The following is a 15,032-nucleotide window of genomic DNA, read 5'->3' as shown; positions in this document are numbered from 1 at the left end:
GCAAATATGAGACGCCCCCCCCCCCCCGCCCCCGTCTGCCACCTGCTGCCTCACCAGGCCTAACCCATCGCCTTGCTGTGTATCCTCTCCAGTCCGGCTGCCCGTCTCCACCTCTGCTTCCAGTTTGGATGAATGTTTCTTCTTCAAATCCTTGGTTCTCAGACTTCTATACACTTCAATTATCTGGCTGTTCCGATTTTTTTAAAAAAATTGTTGTCCTACTTTTGGTTGTATGAGGAGGCAAATCATATCTATCTACGTGTCCATCTTGGTTGGAAGTCTGTAGTTTTCTCTTATTCTCTAGTTTTGTTATCAAAGTAATATTGGCCTCACAGAATGAGATGGGAAGTACCTCTCTTCAGTTTTCTGGTAAAATCGGTATAATATTTTTTGAGAACTGGTTTATTTCTTGCTTAAATGTCTGGTAGAATTCAATAGTAAAACCATTGGGGCTGGAATTTTCTTTGTGAGAATATATTTAAATATTTCATTTTTTAATAGGCAACATTCAGGTTATTTATTCTTGAGTTAGCTCTAAAAGCTTGTATCCTTCAAGATATTGTTCATCTCAACTAAGCTGATATGTTTATTGGCATAAAGATTACTCACAAAGTTCTCTATCCATTACATGTACCATTTGCATAATGCTATTACCTTTCTCATTCTTTTTATTGGTAATTCGTGTCTTCTCTTTTTAATTCCTTTTCCTTATTAGTCAGAGGTTTATCAATTTTATCTTCCAAAGAATCAGCACTTGACTTACTTTTTTTGTTTCACTGAGTGAAACAAAATCATCTTATTATTGACTGCTATTTACTTTTCATATTTTCCTCTTTCTAATTTTGTAAGGCTGAAGCTGAGGTCACTGACTTTTGACCTACTTTTAGAAATACAGGTGTTAAGTGCTAAAAGTTTTATTATAAATACTGCTTTAGTTGCATTCCATAAATTTTTATATGTTGTGTTTTCATTTTTGTTCACTTTATAATACCTTTTCTGTCTTTTACATTTTTTTGTTGATGCATGGATTATTCAGAAGTGTGTTATAAAGTTTCCAAATGTGTTGCCCTCATTCTTAAAGGTTTAGTTGGAGAAGCAATTCTAGATTAACTGATATTTTCTCAACAGTGTGAAATTATTCCACTACCTTCTGGCTTTTTCACTGTTCCTATACCAAAGTCTGTTTTGCCCTTTATAGGGTAATAAACTTACTTCTTGCTAGCTATTTTCAAATCTTCTGTCTTTGCTATTATGCAGTTTGATCATAACTGACCTGTGTGGTACACATATGCTTTTTATACAGATTCACATATTTCACCAGTTCTGGAAAAGTGTCAGCCATAGTCTCTCAAATGTTTTCTCTCCACGAGTCATTCTATTTTTCCTTCTAGGACTCCATGCAGACACACATTAGACTTTCTCATTTTGTCCCCTCAATCTCTTTAACATCTCTTATAATTCTATCTAATATGTAGTATCTTCTTTTGAAAATTTGTCCAGTCATTTTGACTAGTCTCTTCTTTTTTGCTCATTTTTGTGATTCCCTCTTTTTTAAAAACATGTTATTTTATATTTTGAGTAATAATTCTATTATCTTAGGTCTAAATCTAGCATTTGCTGTCTATTTACTCTCATTCATGGATGCTTATTTCATTATGTTATATGAACTCTAAATATATGTTAACTCATATATTTAGATAATGTTAATTTGTAGAACATAAGGAGACCTAAGATGAGAATGTTTTTGCAAAGTGCATTTTAGTCTGCTTCTTGGAGCCATGACAGTGTTGAACTTGGGACCATTTCAACCTCTTTCAAGATCTCTGGCAGCACTTGCAATGGCATTGGCAGTGTGTCCTTCAAATGTGGTTATGGTTCAGAGTTCAGATTTCATTTGTAGGTATTTTTCTCCTTACTTAAAAATTTTTTAAAAATATTGCTTCTAGAGAAAGAGGAAAGGACAAGGAAAGAAATATCAATTTGTTATTCCACTTATTTATGCATGTATTGATTGATTTTTATATGTGCCCTGATGGGGGATCAAACTCACAACGCTAGTAGTATACTGGAATGATGCTCTAACCAAATGAGCTACCTGGCCAGGGCTCCCCTCATTCTTTTTGTTCCTTGGAAATTTCTTCTCTTCTTTAGCCCAGCAATGCTAGATAAATTATACTTTATGTAGGTTCTTACTGTTTTCTCAGGAGTGTTCCGAATATATCCATCCAGACTACAATCAATCAAAAGGAAGCTAAAACCCATAGTAACCTAAGGCAATGTCTTTATCCAATACAACAGACTTACTTTAAAGCCATTTTCAAATTGCTTTATAATTTTTTTTACATAAGAGTAATTTTTTTCTCCTTTTGCTGATTTTTGTTGGCTCTCTTAGCTTTAATTTTCTATATGTTTTAAGACTTTAATTTATAGGGTCACTTTGAGAGTTTTTTTTTCTTTCTCAGTCACTCTTTTCGGTGTAATACTTTTATGGTTGCTTTCATCTGACCCTCACGATTCTCTGTCTAGCACCTCACTGTATTGACCACTGGGTCTCCTGCCTTGTGGATTCTAGATCCAGACAGTAGGCAGACTAGTGAAGGTTCTGGCCATAAGACTGTGTCTACTTCCTTTCGCTTATTTATTTATGGTATTTAACTACATTTTATGCAGTAAGCCTGTCCCCCAGTCCTCTAAGTTATTAAAAAAAGCACTCTAGCACCTGTTACCCACAGAAATAACTCTGGTCATCTCTACCTGCTTTTTGAATTCAGAGCTCAGACAACTTGCGGCTTCAATCCTATTACCACCTGGCTTATCAATTTCATTTTTTAAAAAGATTTTATTTATTTATCTTTAGAGGAGAAGGGAAGGAGAGAGGGAGAGAAATATCCCGCCTCTCATGCGTCCCCTGCTGGGAACCGGCAACCCAGGCATGTGCCCTGACTGGGAATCGAACTGCGATTGCTTGGTTTGCAGGCCTGCACTCAATCCACTCAATTTCATTTCTTGTTCACAGAGATACATAGTTTGTTTTCTCTTTTTAGATTTATTTATTTATTTAAATTGTATTTTATTATTTATGCTATTATAGTTTTCCCAATTTTTGCCCCTTTGCCCTCCTCCATCTGCCCCCTCCCTCTGGCTTGTTTTGCGTGTGTGACTAAGTCTTTTAAATGTTATTTTTTAATTTATAGCTAATGAGTTCAAGTGGACTCAAAGTGACACCCTGACCATAACTCCTATTTTGGTCTAATTTTAATAACTAGAATATTAACAAAATTATCTTTAGTATAGACCTACTATGGCTGACCCTGGAAGAACAGAGAGGTTAGGGGCACCAATCACCGGTGCAGTCAAAAATGCGTCTATAAATTACATTGGTCCTTCACATACACATACTCCCAACCGTGGATTAAAAACACATAACATCAAACAGGAAGGGGTAAGTCGTGTTCTTACATACCTGCTCCAAGAGAAAATTATGTACATCTTCCCCTTCCGGCAAAAAGTCCTTCCAGCTGAGGTCAGCCTCCCTCCACAAAGCTCCCACTTTCTTATGGCTCTGAAACAGAAGTCAAAACCCATTTACCTTCATACTGGCAAGAGAAAAAACAGATGGCAGAACTGCTAAGACTGAGAAATCTGCAAAATCTACCCCTTTTCTTGCAGGTATGAAGTTAATTTCTAGGACACTTAGTATAGAAACTGAGATGTCTGAATGTATGTAAACATAACGGTGAATGGCTGAAGTACAGCTGTTTAAGGTTTCACAATTTCTTTTGCCAGATGACTAACCTAGGGATCTGCAAGCTGGGACCTAGAATTTATGAATCTAATCAGCGAAAAAGAGACCCATGCCCTGAGTTTGCAAATTCAACACTGCCTCTTTTCCTAGACAGTGCTAGATGCATCTGCTACCAAAGCTACTGGACAGCCTCACTGGCACCCCTCCTCATAGCACATCACCGCTTCGCTGTCTCACAGGAGAATGGCTAAGAAAAGCTGCTTCTCCTGAGTCAGGTATGAGAAGTATTTCAAGGGAAAAGAAGCACAGGTTGAACCCAAGAAATAGAGAAGAGCTGTTGTTAGTGGAGGGGCAAGTCCACTGCTTGAATAAAGTCACAGCAACAAAGGAAAATGTCAGGGATTGAGGCTGCAGCTGTCATCGATGGCGTATGCACTAACTATTTCACAGAGTGACTTGCCCAAGGCATAGCTGGTAATTTGGTAGAGCCGGGATTTAAACTCAGGCTGTCTCACTGCAGAGTTTATGCCCTATGAGAATTTCATTTTAATTTTTACAAATGAAAGTTAACAAGAATTTGACTTTTAAATAAGGACGAAAGTCAGGTAGGGGAGAAGAATTTTGGATCTCCAAAGTAAGGTTCAATAAAAATTTTAGTGCTACCAAGCAAAGAGAACTAATAATAAACAGGTAATCAATTAGAACTAAAGTCCAGGCTATTTAGTATATCTGTCTGTGAATAACAGTTACAAATGTAAAACACAAGGATTTCTGTAGATTTAGAGTGATAAATAAAATGTCAAGTTTTTAAAATCAATGCCTGTAAAACAATGAAATCTATCACGTCGATATTTTTGGCTTTGGTTTGAATAAGCCAGAAATCACTCCAAAATTTTCATCCCGAGTCCCGTTTTGTTTTGACACCTCTGACCCCAGGCCTTACACCACCATTGTGACCGCACAGCCCTTTCCCAAACCAAACTTCTAGGGCCTCTAATACAGAACCTGCCACCTCCTTTGAAACTAGTGGTGTAGACTTGTCTATCTCTCGCTCTAAGTTATAAAATCTTTTAAGTTTAGTTATCTTTGTACACTGAGATCTTTGCACAGAATATTGCAGAGAATTATGTATATTTATTAAACTAAAATAAATTTAACTTTAAGACAGAAATTCACAATCCTGAAGAATAATTTTTACCACCTGCTTATAACTGGATAACCTAGCCCACAATCCAGAAAAAAACAAAACTAATTATTTTATAAATCCTGTCTCTTTCTTGGAAAGAGGTGGAGTTTTTATTGAAATCAATTAGAAAGTATAAATAATGCAGCCATTTTGTTTCAAGAAAAGATAAAATTAGTAGCTACAAATAAAACATTATCTTGAAAAAAAATTTTTTTAAAGAGGGGAAGGGAAGGAGAAAGAGAGGGAGAGAAACATCTATGTGTGGTTGCCTTTCACCTGGCCCCCACTGGGGACCCAGCCCGCAACCCAGGCATGTGCCCCACAACCATTTAGTTCAGAGCCCACGCTCAATCCACTGAGCTATACCAGCCAGGGCCATACCTTGAAATTTTTAAGAGTTATATCAAATCTAGTTCAGAATAGGTACTTCTTTTCCAAGTTACTAGTGAACAGAAGGACAAATACACCCCTGGAAGAAACTAGATTTAAACAGAGACCTCCCTCTTTTTTTCAAATAAAAGGAAACAGAAATTACTTGCACAGTGATATCTAAGCCATTTACCAATAACCCAAGGTTGAAATCACTGCCCTTCCTAACATGCTGTTGGGCCAGACACTCGGTTTAACACTCACCATTTGTTTGCATAGAAGGTGCAATATTTCAGAAAGCAAGACCCCAGCTCTTCCAACAGGAAGTAAAGGTTTGCAAAATTCTCTGTGAAAGATAGGAGCAGTGAGTAAGTACCTCAGAATAAACTCTCTGTTCTAAAACAGTAGGCAAACAACGCGTGCCAGAAGATCAGATACTTTACAACCTAAAGAATAATACTGGGCAAGCCACATCCAGTATACACTCGAAGTAATTTTCAACAGAAGTAGTTCAGAAACTTCAGGTTCATTTTATGCTTCATGGAGAAGCTGCAAAGGGACTTTAGAATTCCTGATTTTTGCCTTTTTCTTTAACTGTTTCCGTGACAGAAGCAGTTGCAAGGATCAGTCTCACTTAATAAACTATTTATTTATATAAACCCCACTTCAGGCTGAAAGGAGAAAAGCACCATAGATAACAAACAGGTGTGAACCTTAGTTATTAACTGTTTTTAAGAAAGGAAGCCCCTCCACCTTTTTTAGAATACAGCTGAAACAGAAAGGAACCTATTTTTTTCACAGCCTAAATCAGTATTTCCCAAACTGTATTCTACAGGGTACCAAAATCATTCCTCAAAAAAAAAAACACGTTGTACAGTCAATTAAGTGAGGCAATGTCGATTATACAAACCCGAACAGTTTTTATGTTTTGCATTTTATTGCAGGATTCTCATAACCATGAGTGTACTATAATTCATTCTGTGCATATCAAAGAAAAGGGATACGGCAGTGAGCAGAGTCTGTCAAAATGAACAATTTTTTGGGAAACACTGGTCTATGCAATGTGGCAATCATTTCCCACTCATGCTCTAATTTAGGAATGCTTGAGACCTCAGTTCCTTGTATTACAACCTGAGCATGCACCATACAGGGGTCATGGTCTGATAAGGTGTCACAGCACTGGAGCAACGACAGACATTAAAGTTTCCAGGAGCATTAAGTTTCCAGGAGCAAAATCACCTTCTAGTTAGTTACATGATTCTGGAGCCAAATCTGTAATTGTTGCTAACCTCAGTGGGTGTTATATCCCCATCACTTCTACAGTAAACATGCAGTATACTATAACATTTTATATTAAAATCAGAAGTCTTAACGAGTCACAGCTGCATCCAAGAGTCTCTAAAGGCACTAAGGCAGCAATTTTCAACCTGTGTACCACCAAGAATTTTAAAAATATGCAATACTAGACTATTAAAGTTAGAGGCACTGACCTTCTTTCTCTTAAGACTGTTGAATTAAAAAAATGGTAACAGCCAACATAGCAATACCTGTCCATATGAATAATCAAAGTTCTATGTATTTTTATCAGACAGGCAAAAGACGTAATTATTCGGGGTGCTGCAGAATTTTAGTAGTTAGTTTACATGCACCACAAGATGAAAAAGGTTGAAAATCGCTGCACCAACAGAGCAACAGTATGACAGAAGGTCAGCTGATGAGTTTCGTGTCAGTTTAACCTGATACACATCAAGAAACAAGAAAGAAGAAACAAGAACAACTTACATGATTAGTTCTCTCATGGAGATTCCACCTTCTTTCAACATGGGGGTCACCAGTTCCGCAAGGTACAACCAAATGTGGGGAATATCAATGGCCATGTCATCTGCCAATTCCAATGTTTCTGAAAAACTAAAAAAGAACAGGGAAAAAATTCAGCTTACAATGGGGGGAAAAGTGGACAGATGTAAGAGTCTGACAACTTTACTAACAACAACATCATTATGACATGCTACTAACTGCGGCATAAAGAAAAGTTAATGGTTTCAAGCTCTCATGCTATGAAATATTTCTCAACATGAAGTGAAATAAATGGGATTTGAATACAATCCTTAGAAAAGTAAAATACAAAATATCACTGCAATTTTTCTTAGGCTCAGCTCAACAGCATGGCTATTCATTTAGAATTATAAAAAGAACTATTATTCATCCTATATATATAACATATTAAAAAGTATGAAAACAAAAGTAAATTTAACTGACCTTCTTTCTCTTAAGACTGTTGAATTAAAAAAATGGTAACAGGAGACACATGCATAATTACAAGGAAATTCACAGTCTCTAAGAAAAGGAGTGAATGAATGAAGGAGCCCCAGGGGAGGCCCTGTCTGTGTTCACACCCTTTCAGACCTCTGCACACAGAGACACCGCTGGATGGCAGAGTAACCTTCCTGCAGGTGCCATTCCAAAACAGTTCGAAGATCAGCCACTTTATCCAACCCTGGGCTTCCGGAATTCCTAACGCCAACCTTCTGACCTTCTGGCTTGCAATTATCTGTCATCTATTTGCAATACAACAGATACTTAACTATTCTCTCATTATGTGTAGACTTCCAGCTCAGTTAATGTGCTACTAATGGACCATAATCTAGATGGACTCCAGGATTTCTGGGTTAATCACCCTACAATGCCCATCCATGCTCCAGGGTTAGTGGCAGAGATTAAGCTGTTTAACGAACCCATGACTGCAGCCATTCTGCCTTTCAGCAGTACGTGTACTACTTTCATCTTTGTATTACAACTAAAAGATACCCGTATTTTTGCCTTGGTTTTCTACTTCTCCAGTAGTCATGGGACTGTCTATAGAACACAATCACTGTCAAAGCCATACTGCTGATTAAAAAAAAAAGCCTATTTGGCTGAACATAGGATTTCCATAAAACAAGTCTGATAAGAGATATGTGTTTTTAGGTTTAAAGTTCCTAAATCTTTTTGTGTGATTTTTAAAAGAAAAATCGTAGGTGTGCAGAAGCTCCCCAACACAGTAGTCTTTGGACTAGTAAACTACTGTAGTACTATAACAATGCCTTGCGTAATACACATTTTCTGTTGGCTGAATGAATGAAACAGAGCTATACCACAGCCTTGCACTCGGTATACAGTGACCACGATGCCCACTTTGGCAGGGTCCACAGGTGGGACTTCAGGCATTCTCTCCCGATTTTGACTACATGAGATCTACTTTTACTTATTTCATATACTGAGTTCCTGCCTAAAATCTAATTAACGAAAGGAGTGCATGGTTAAAAGTTGGAATTTAAAAAATTCAGTGAAGGTCTGATCAGAAATCTGCTAAAAAGGCAAAATAATCTAATACAGTTGGAAATGGCATTGTCGGTAGCATCTTTCACAATTATGACAACTAAATAATAATGGAAATGTGTAGATAAATATGGAAGAAAGAATAAAGACACCTACAAACTGGACTAATCAAGTATTATTGTAAGTTTAAGAATCTAGCTACAGGTAAAAGAGCGAAATAAGAGAAGATGAAAGGCCTTCTAATCCTGCAGTATCACAGTTGAAGGGTCACTACAACAAAGACCATTGAAACTCGCTCCTACCCACCTATGGGAGCAAACAGGGTTCTCACCGTTCACTAGCGCCTCTGCATTTTCGCATCTGAAACTCAGTCCGCAGGCCTGTGTAGGCTCTGAACCCTATCTTTACCAAGGTGGAATTGCCTCAGTGGCAAGAAAAGTTCCAAAAGGTAGTCAAGGAGACAAGAATTTCCTCTCCAACAAATACTTCTCAAAGTGAAATACTGATACAGTGAGCCTCCAGAAGGACACATATTTTGTGTTCACTGTCAACTCCAATTTTCGCCATCCTGGATTTCATTTACTAAACTTCCAAAGTGATTCCAATTCCGTGGCTAATAATGAACTGTACTCAATGACCTTTATCAGACAGTTTTAAAAAAGACTTCTGAAGCCATGATACAAAATGACTGTGTCAACCACACTTGAAATGCATTTATCTACCTACCTACCTACCTGAATTATGTCATAAAGCATTTGGATGCAAGTACTGAAAATTCTAAGAAGATGGCTTGATGTTGCCTTTGTGAAGATGACCTTTATATATGGCAACTGTATGCTCGGAGTTAGTAACAGTACCCCATAAGGAAAGTTCCAAAGGATCTAAACTTTATTTATAAACAACCCAACACATAGAGCCTATCTGAAGCTTCTGTCTAATATAACTTAATTTATAGTAGCACCGCATACCTTAAATATTAAGGAACTGTAGGAGAAGCAGAACATTAGTTGGCTGGTCAGGGCCCAGTAAACTTGGAGGCCTTCTACTTTCCGTTCCCCAGAACCACTGCTTCAGTGGCTGCTCAGAAGCTGGCACCTAACCAGCAGCAGCATCAAAGTAAGCTAACCTCAGATGGTCCCTGGCAACGCTGTGCAAAAACAGAAATCTTTGCACACTGAGACCAAAGAGACAAAAGACTTAGGAAGTTTCCATGGTTCCAATGAACTGGCCTCTCTGGACAGTGTGAACCATCTATTACTTCGGATTTTGAAGTAACTGGGGAATGGATCTATTTGCAAGAAGCCTCTTTGTGGATGATGACACTAAACTATCAGTTTGTTTCCATCTTAGAAAAAATTGCCAGGCCTCTCCATTTAGGGAGGAACAGGGGTTTTCGTAGCGGTCCTGGTCTAAGGATGGCCTGTTCAGGTCTATTTTAGTATTAAAAGCTAGGTCTGGAGCCACTGCATTATTTCAAACTGCAGAAGGAAGAAAAAATAGAGAAAGATGAAGTAGTTACTGAGACCAGAAGTGTTCATTCCATTTTCAGACTAAATAAAAGGCTGTGGTTGTGGCGGTGTTGCCAGCAGCAGCATAACCAGCAGCAGCATAACCAGCACCACCACCACCGCCACCAAAAACAATGAAAGTGTGGAGACCATGAACGATGACACCTTTTCCTCAGCGGAACCCACAAAGGGAAATGCAAGTGTCTGAGACAGCCTAGAAACCCAGCTAGCACCCCCCAAATTCAATTAAAGCTGGTGAAGCTAGACTACACTTCTTGGAGTCTTTCCAGATAGAAATAACTTCTGAGCATAGTTTGAAGAGAGATATAAAATGATAAATAATAATTCAGCATTCTAATTTCCAAAATTTTATGGTGAATATATCACAATATCTAGGTAAAAAGCAAGTTAGTTATAAAGTAATAATAATAGTTACTGGGAATGTATTTTCTAGGGGCTTGAAACTGTAGTTTCGGGTTGGCTGGCAGCAGACCTCGATTTCTTTGTGAGGGTGTGGGTCCCCTTATTACTCTTACTATTTATACTGGCTGGTTAGTGGGGTGAACAACATATTTCTCTTTTAAGACTGGGAAACCATCCTGGCCTTAAAGGCCAACAATCATGGCAACTGTTGCCAAAGTTTCTTATTCATTTAACTGGGTCACATGGCCTTAATACAGTCACGGCATCCAGAGAAATCTAGCTTATTGTTGAAACACAAATTTTTAATGATCGTAGGGACAAGTACATATTTTTCAGAACCTTGAGGACAACGCCATTTTTCATCACACACTACTCATTACTCAAATGAGTACTTTATTCCTAAGTACATTAACCATGGCATTTAATGGTTACACTCTTCTAAGAGGTTGACCAGGTCTGAAAGATACACAGTAGCATTTCACTACATGCACACTGAATGTACCAGAATACATCATAAGCTTGGCAAAAAGATTTATAAGGAGCAAAATAAACAGTGCAGAATGCTTACTGCGACTCCACTTAACAAGAGCATATACCCTGAGTCAGTATGAGATGGGAGACACAAACCTGATGCTCAGCCCTCAGGAAGTTTTAGTTCCTGGTCCCTTAGAGAGTAAGCACCTAACAGCGATGACTGTGGTTGTATGTTTATACTGTACGACATGGATCATAAATAAAATTCTTTACCATACGCAGTTTTAGCCTTAAACATGGATGTTAGAACCTAAGCCCGGGTGAGATTTGGTGGTTGCACCACAAAGAACCTAATCCATGCACCTGTGATGACGGTGTCTCACTAAGACATCAGAACCCGATCAAATGAGGACCCAACACTAGTGACAGCCAGGCACCACCAAACCAGCAGTCTAGGGGAAATGAAATGAAACCAACCTGGAACTGACTCAATCACTAACGACTTGGAATTACACATCCTCCTATGGGGCTAACACAGACACACAAGCATTTCCTGGCCCAAATAACCAAGGTTTTTGAAAGACTTAAGTAAATCTTTCTAATTTTTGTTCACAAGAAAAGTTTCCTTCCTGAAAGAATAGCCAAGGGTTTACATGAAAATAGGCTAGTGAAACCTCAGGTTCCCCAAGGTTAAGGGGTCTTCGCTACCTTACTTACATCACAACATAGGCCTAACAATAAGATTAAAAAAAACCCAAAACCAGAAGATAACCTTTGTGCCCTAGCACAATCTCCAAATTTCATCATACCAACAAACACATTATCAATATTATACATCTACATATTATAGCAGACACACTTTTAATCTATGAAAAAAGCTAAAAGCTTAAAATAGATAATGTACTTTTAAAATGAAGTACTTACTCAAGAGCCTAATAAATAAATACCACTCGAGGAGGATACTGACCCTTTGAAAAAGTCCCGTTTGCTGAGCTTTTCTGACTGCACCAGCTGATACAGTAGTTGGCCCATGTGATCCCTGGTGATCTGGCTCCTCTCCAGGGTGGACTCGACTCCCACTCTCACAAACACATGCAGCGGGCCCTGGGCGCTCAGCTCCTCCACACACTGCATGGCTTCCTGTTCGAACAGCAAATAAAAGCTTACCCCAAATCTAGACAGCATGAACAGAGGGTTAAAATAAGTTTAAAATCTTTTACTTACGACAAACTCAGTAGAAAGTTCTGCAAACAAGACAGTTTTAATAGCTAATTTTTAAAACACTAACACAGCTCAGTGAAATGCAGGCTGATATGGGCAATGTAAGTCATATTTAAAAACAGAAGAAGTGTGTCTTTATAAAGCAAATATGTTTAGGTTAACAATTTTATTAAAGATCACTCAAAAGACCAGAGTCAAAAATGTATTTTTCTATACAATGTTTACCTGTTTTATGATCACTTAAAAAACTGAATATGGCATATTATGAAATAGAAATTCAACGTCACGATTCAAAGGCCTTACTTAAAATGGCAACTGAGGTCACTCTGTTGGGGTATATTAGTATTTGCAAAATATTCAACAAGACAGGTCTTCTTTCATAGGCAAGTTAACATGTTTAGCTTAAGTACTAAGAACTATGAAGTTCTTGGGGTACGTGGCTTGTTCAGTGTTTCTTACGGGGTGATTTGGCCAGGTCCACTGCCTTTGGCATGGAGGGTGGCTGCATCGCTAATACAGCAGAGAGCGGCCCGCTCTCCCCTACCTCAGAGTTGAGTGTAAGATCCCTCGGTTTTGCCTCTAAAGAGACTGGCTCTTCTGAGGGGGAAGATGCATATGAGAAGGGGAGCCCATGACTTTCTGTTGTTCTATGATCCAACTAGAAACCCAACATCACGGGTCTCTTTTGACTCCTTTAATCTAGATCTGTCCTTTCCCTCTTTTTTGTTTTATGACATTGGCATTTTTTAAACATTCAGGCCAGGCTGTCATGTAAAACTCTTTCTTATACATACTTCTAACCAATTAACCTTCGGTTTCCAGCTCCATCTGCATCTCATGCACATTTGTGGTCTTCTAAATAAATCATCTCCTAATTTCTGCCTTCCAGAACATTGCTGCTCTCTATTCCCTGTGCTGCTCATCCTTGTGGGGTCTGGCCCCATTTTAATAGCCCTGTCACCATCATAACGCCTTTTCATCTTTCTTAGCCTTTCCCCTTGCTGGGTCTCTCACATTTCTCTACTTCCATGCGAGAGAAACGCTGTGCTGTTAGTTTACAAGAATACTCACCTTCTAAGACTCTAACGAACAAATCACAGTATATAAAGTATATTTGTTGGCTCTTTTCTGTTAATGTTCATTTATTTTTGCTGTGTTTTCAAGGGTCTTTGCAAAGTACTCCTCTCCAACTTGCTTATCATCAAACTTTTCCCTACTTCTGAATTTTGGACAATTTCAGAGCTGGAGGTTTTTAGAAGGCTGGGCAATAGCTAACCAAGATGATTTTTTACATTAGAAAGTAGATTATAACTAGGTTGTTAAGGGAACAAGCAAGCTTGAAAGAATTAATAATATATTTTAAAGCAAAAGTACTCAATATATCGAACAAAAGCCTTTGCTTACTCCAGATCCCTAAATTAGGTCCCATTACATGATCTCCCCTAAGATCCTAAATAGTTCTACTAGTATTTACTATTACTACAATTTAAATATGTATTTGTGGAGTTACCTATTTATGGTCACTCTCTGTCACTAGAATTTATGAAGTCAGGCAGAATCTCTTTCGTATTCACTGCCATCTTAAAATGAAGGTCAAAGAGAAGGTCGGGGTTAAAGGAGGGCAAATGCAAAGCTGTGACTTAAAATGTTTACTTAGGCTGTCTGACGCTGGCACATTGCTTACTGCTTTGTGACTCAGTTTTCTACTTAAGAAATAAAGGAAAAGTAATGTCAGACACACTGTAAAGTTAATATAAGAATGATGATACACTGTACAAATCATGAGGTATGATACGATCACCCCACAGTGGGACTGACGGGTACCCATTCCTGCCTCCTGCCGCTGGACTGTTCAATCCACAGTATCAATTTAAAGGAAGGTACTTGGCAGAAAGGTCTCAGGGCTGTGCAAGCTGAACTGCGCTGGACTGGGTCACATACTCTACGTGTCATCTGTTAACCATTACGACGGACTTAGGCCAGAATCAAGTTACTGTGTCTGTCACAGGGCTTACTCTGTTGTTGTTGCTTTAAATTCATTTACCTTAAAATCATTAATGTGTAGAAATTCATCAATGATAGATCTGGACTTCCTCTCTATTTCCTCTTCTGACAATGAAGGCTTGTCAGAGGCTGATGTCGTTGGAATTTCTGGTTTCACTACTAGTGAGGTTTAAACAAAGTGAGAAAGTAAGAATGACAAAAATTATCATTAAAATGGTGGGATCATGGTTAATAATGTTTACATGTTGTTGTCACTTTTTTTCCAGTAAAAGCATTAAAAATAGACAAATTTGACAAAGCAAGACACCTAAAAGCAGAATACAGAGACATTCATTTTAGAATAGATATACACTAAGTAATTTCGTGATCCGCAATAATTAAAAGGATATAGGAACATGATAAATGTTTGTAATTAAAGCTTTTGTGTCTATTTCTGTATTTTGACTTCCTTCCACTGCATCAATGATGAAAAGCTCAGGAGGCCCGCACAACTGTGCACGGAGCTCTAGCCTCGCTGGCCTTTGGCAACTGCTGGAACACGACATGGTTCTGTCACTACTATGTTCATGGTACTTCCCATCTGGGATGCTCTTTCTCTGTCCCATACTGTCCCTCCCTACAGACCTGTTTTAACTCCTATTGGTCCTTCAGAAGTTAGGGAAGCCTTCCCTGATACACCTCTGTGTCAACCCTAGAAAGTTCAAGTGTTCCCTTAAAACTATGATCACTTCCCTCAGAGCATTTTTCTGTTTGTACTTATATATGATATTTTGCGGAATTATTT

General features: G+C 38.3%; 1 protein-coding gene across 1 annotated transcript in view; it reads right to left on the bottom strand.

Moving 5' to 3' along the window:
• Positions 1-15,032, bottom strand: part of EIF4G3 (eukaryotic translation initiation factor 4 gamma 3) — a 294,797-nt gene that overhangs the window by 19,416 nt on the left and 260,349 nt on the right. Inside the window, exons 29-33 of the mRNA XM_037032698.1 lie at positions 14,289-14,407; positions 11,991-12,163; positions 7,083-7,208; positions 5,565-5,646; positions 3,464-3,562 (exon numbers count right to left, since the gene is read on the bottom strand). Coding sequence (XP_036888593.1) covers positions 3,464-3,562; positions 5,565-5,646; positions 7,083-7,208; positions 11,991-12,163; positions 14,289-14,407 — 599 coding nt within the window. The remainder of the gene's footprint in view (positions 1-3,463; positions 3,563-5,564; positions 5,647-7,082; positions 7,209-11,990; positions 12,164-14,288; positions 14,408-15,032) is intronic.

The sequence above is a fragment of the Sturnira hondurensis genome, unplaced genomic scaffold (assembly GCF_014824575.4).
Source record: "Sturnira hondurensis isolate 20B ecotype Veracruz unplaced genomic scaffold, ASM1482457v3 Scaffold0021555, whole genome shotgun sequence".
NCBI lineage: Eukaryota > Metazoa > Chordata > Mammalia > Chiroptera > Phyllostomidae > Sturnira > Sturnira hondurensis.
This window is presented reverse-complemented; position numbering and strand designations above follow the sequence as displayed.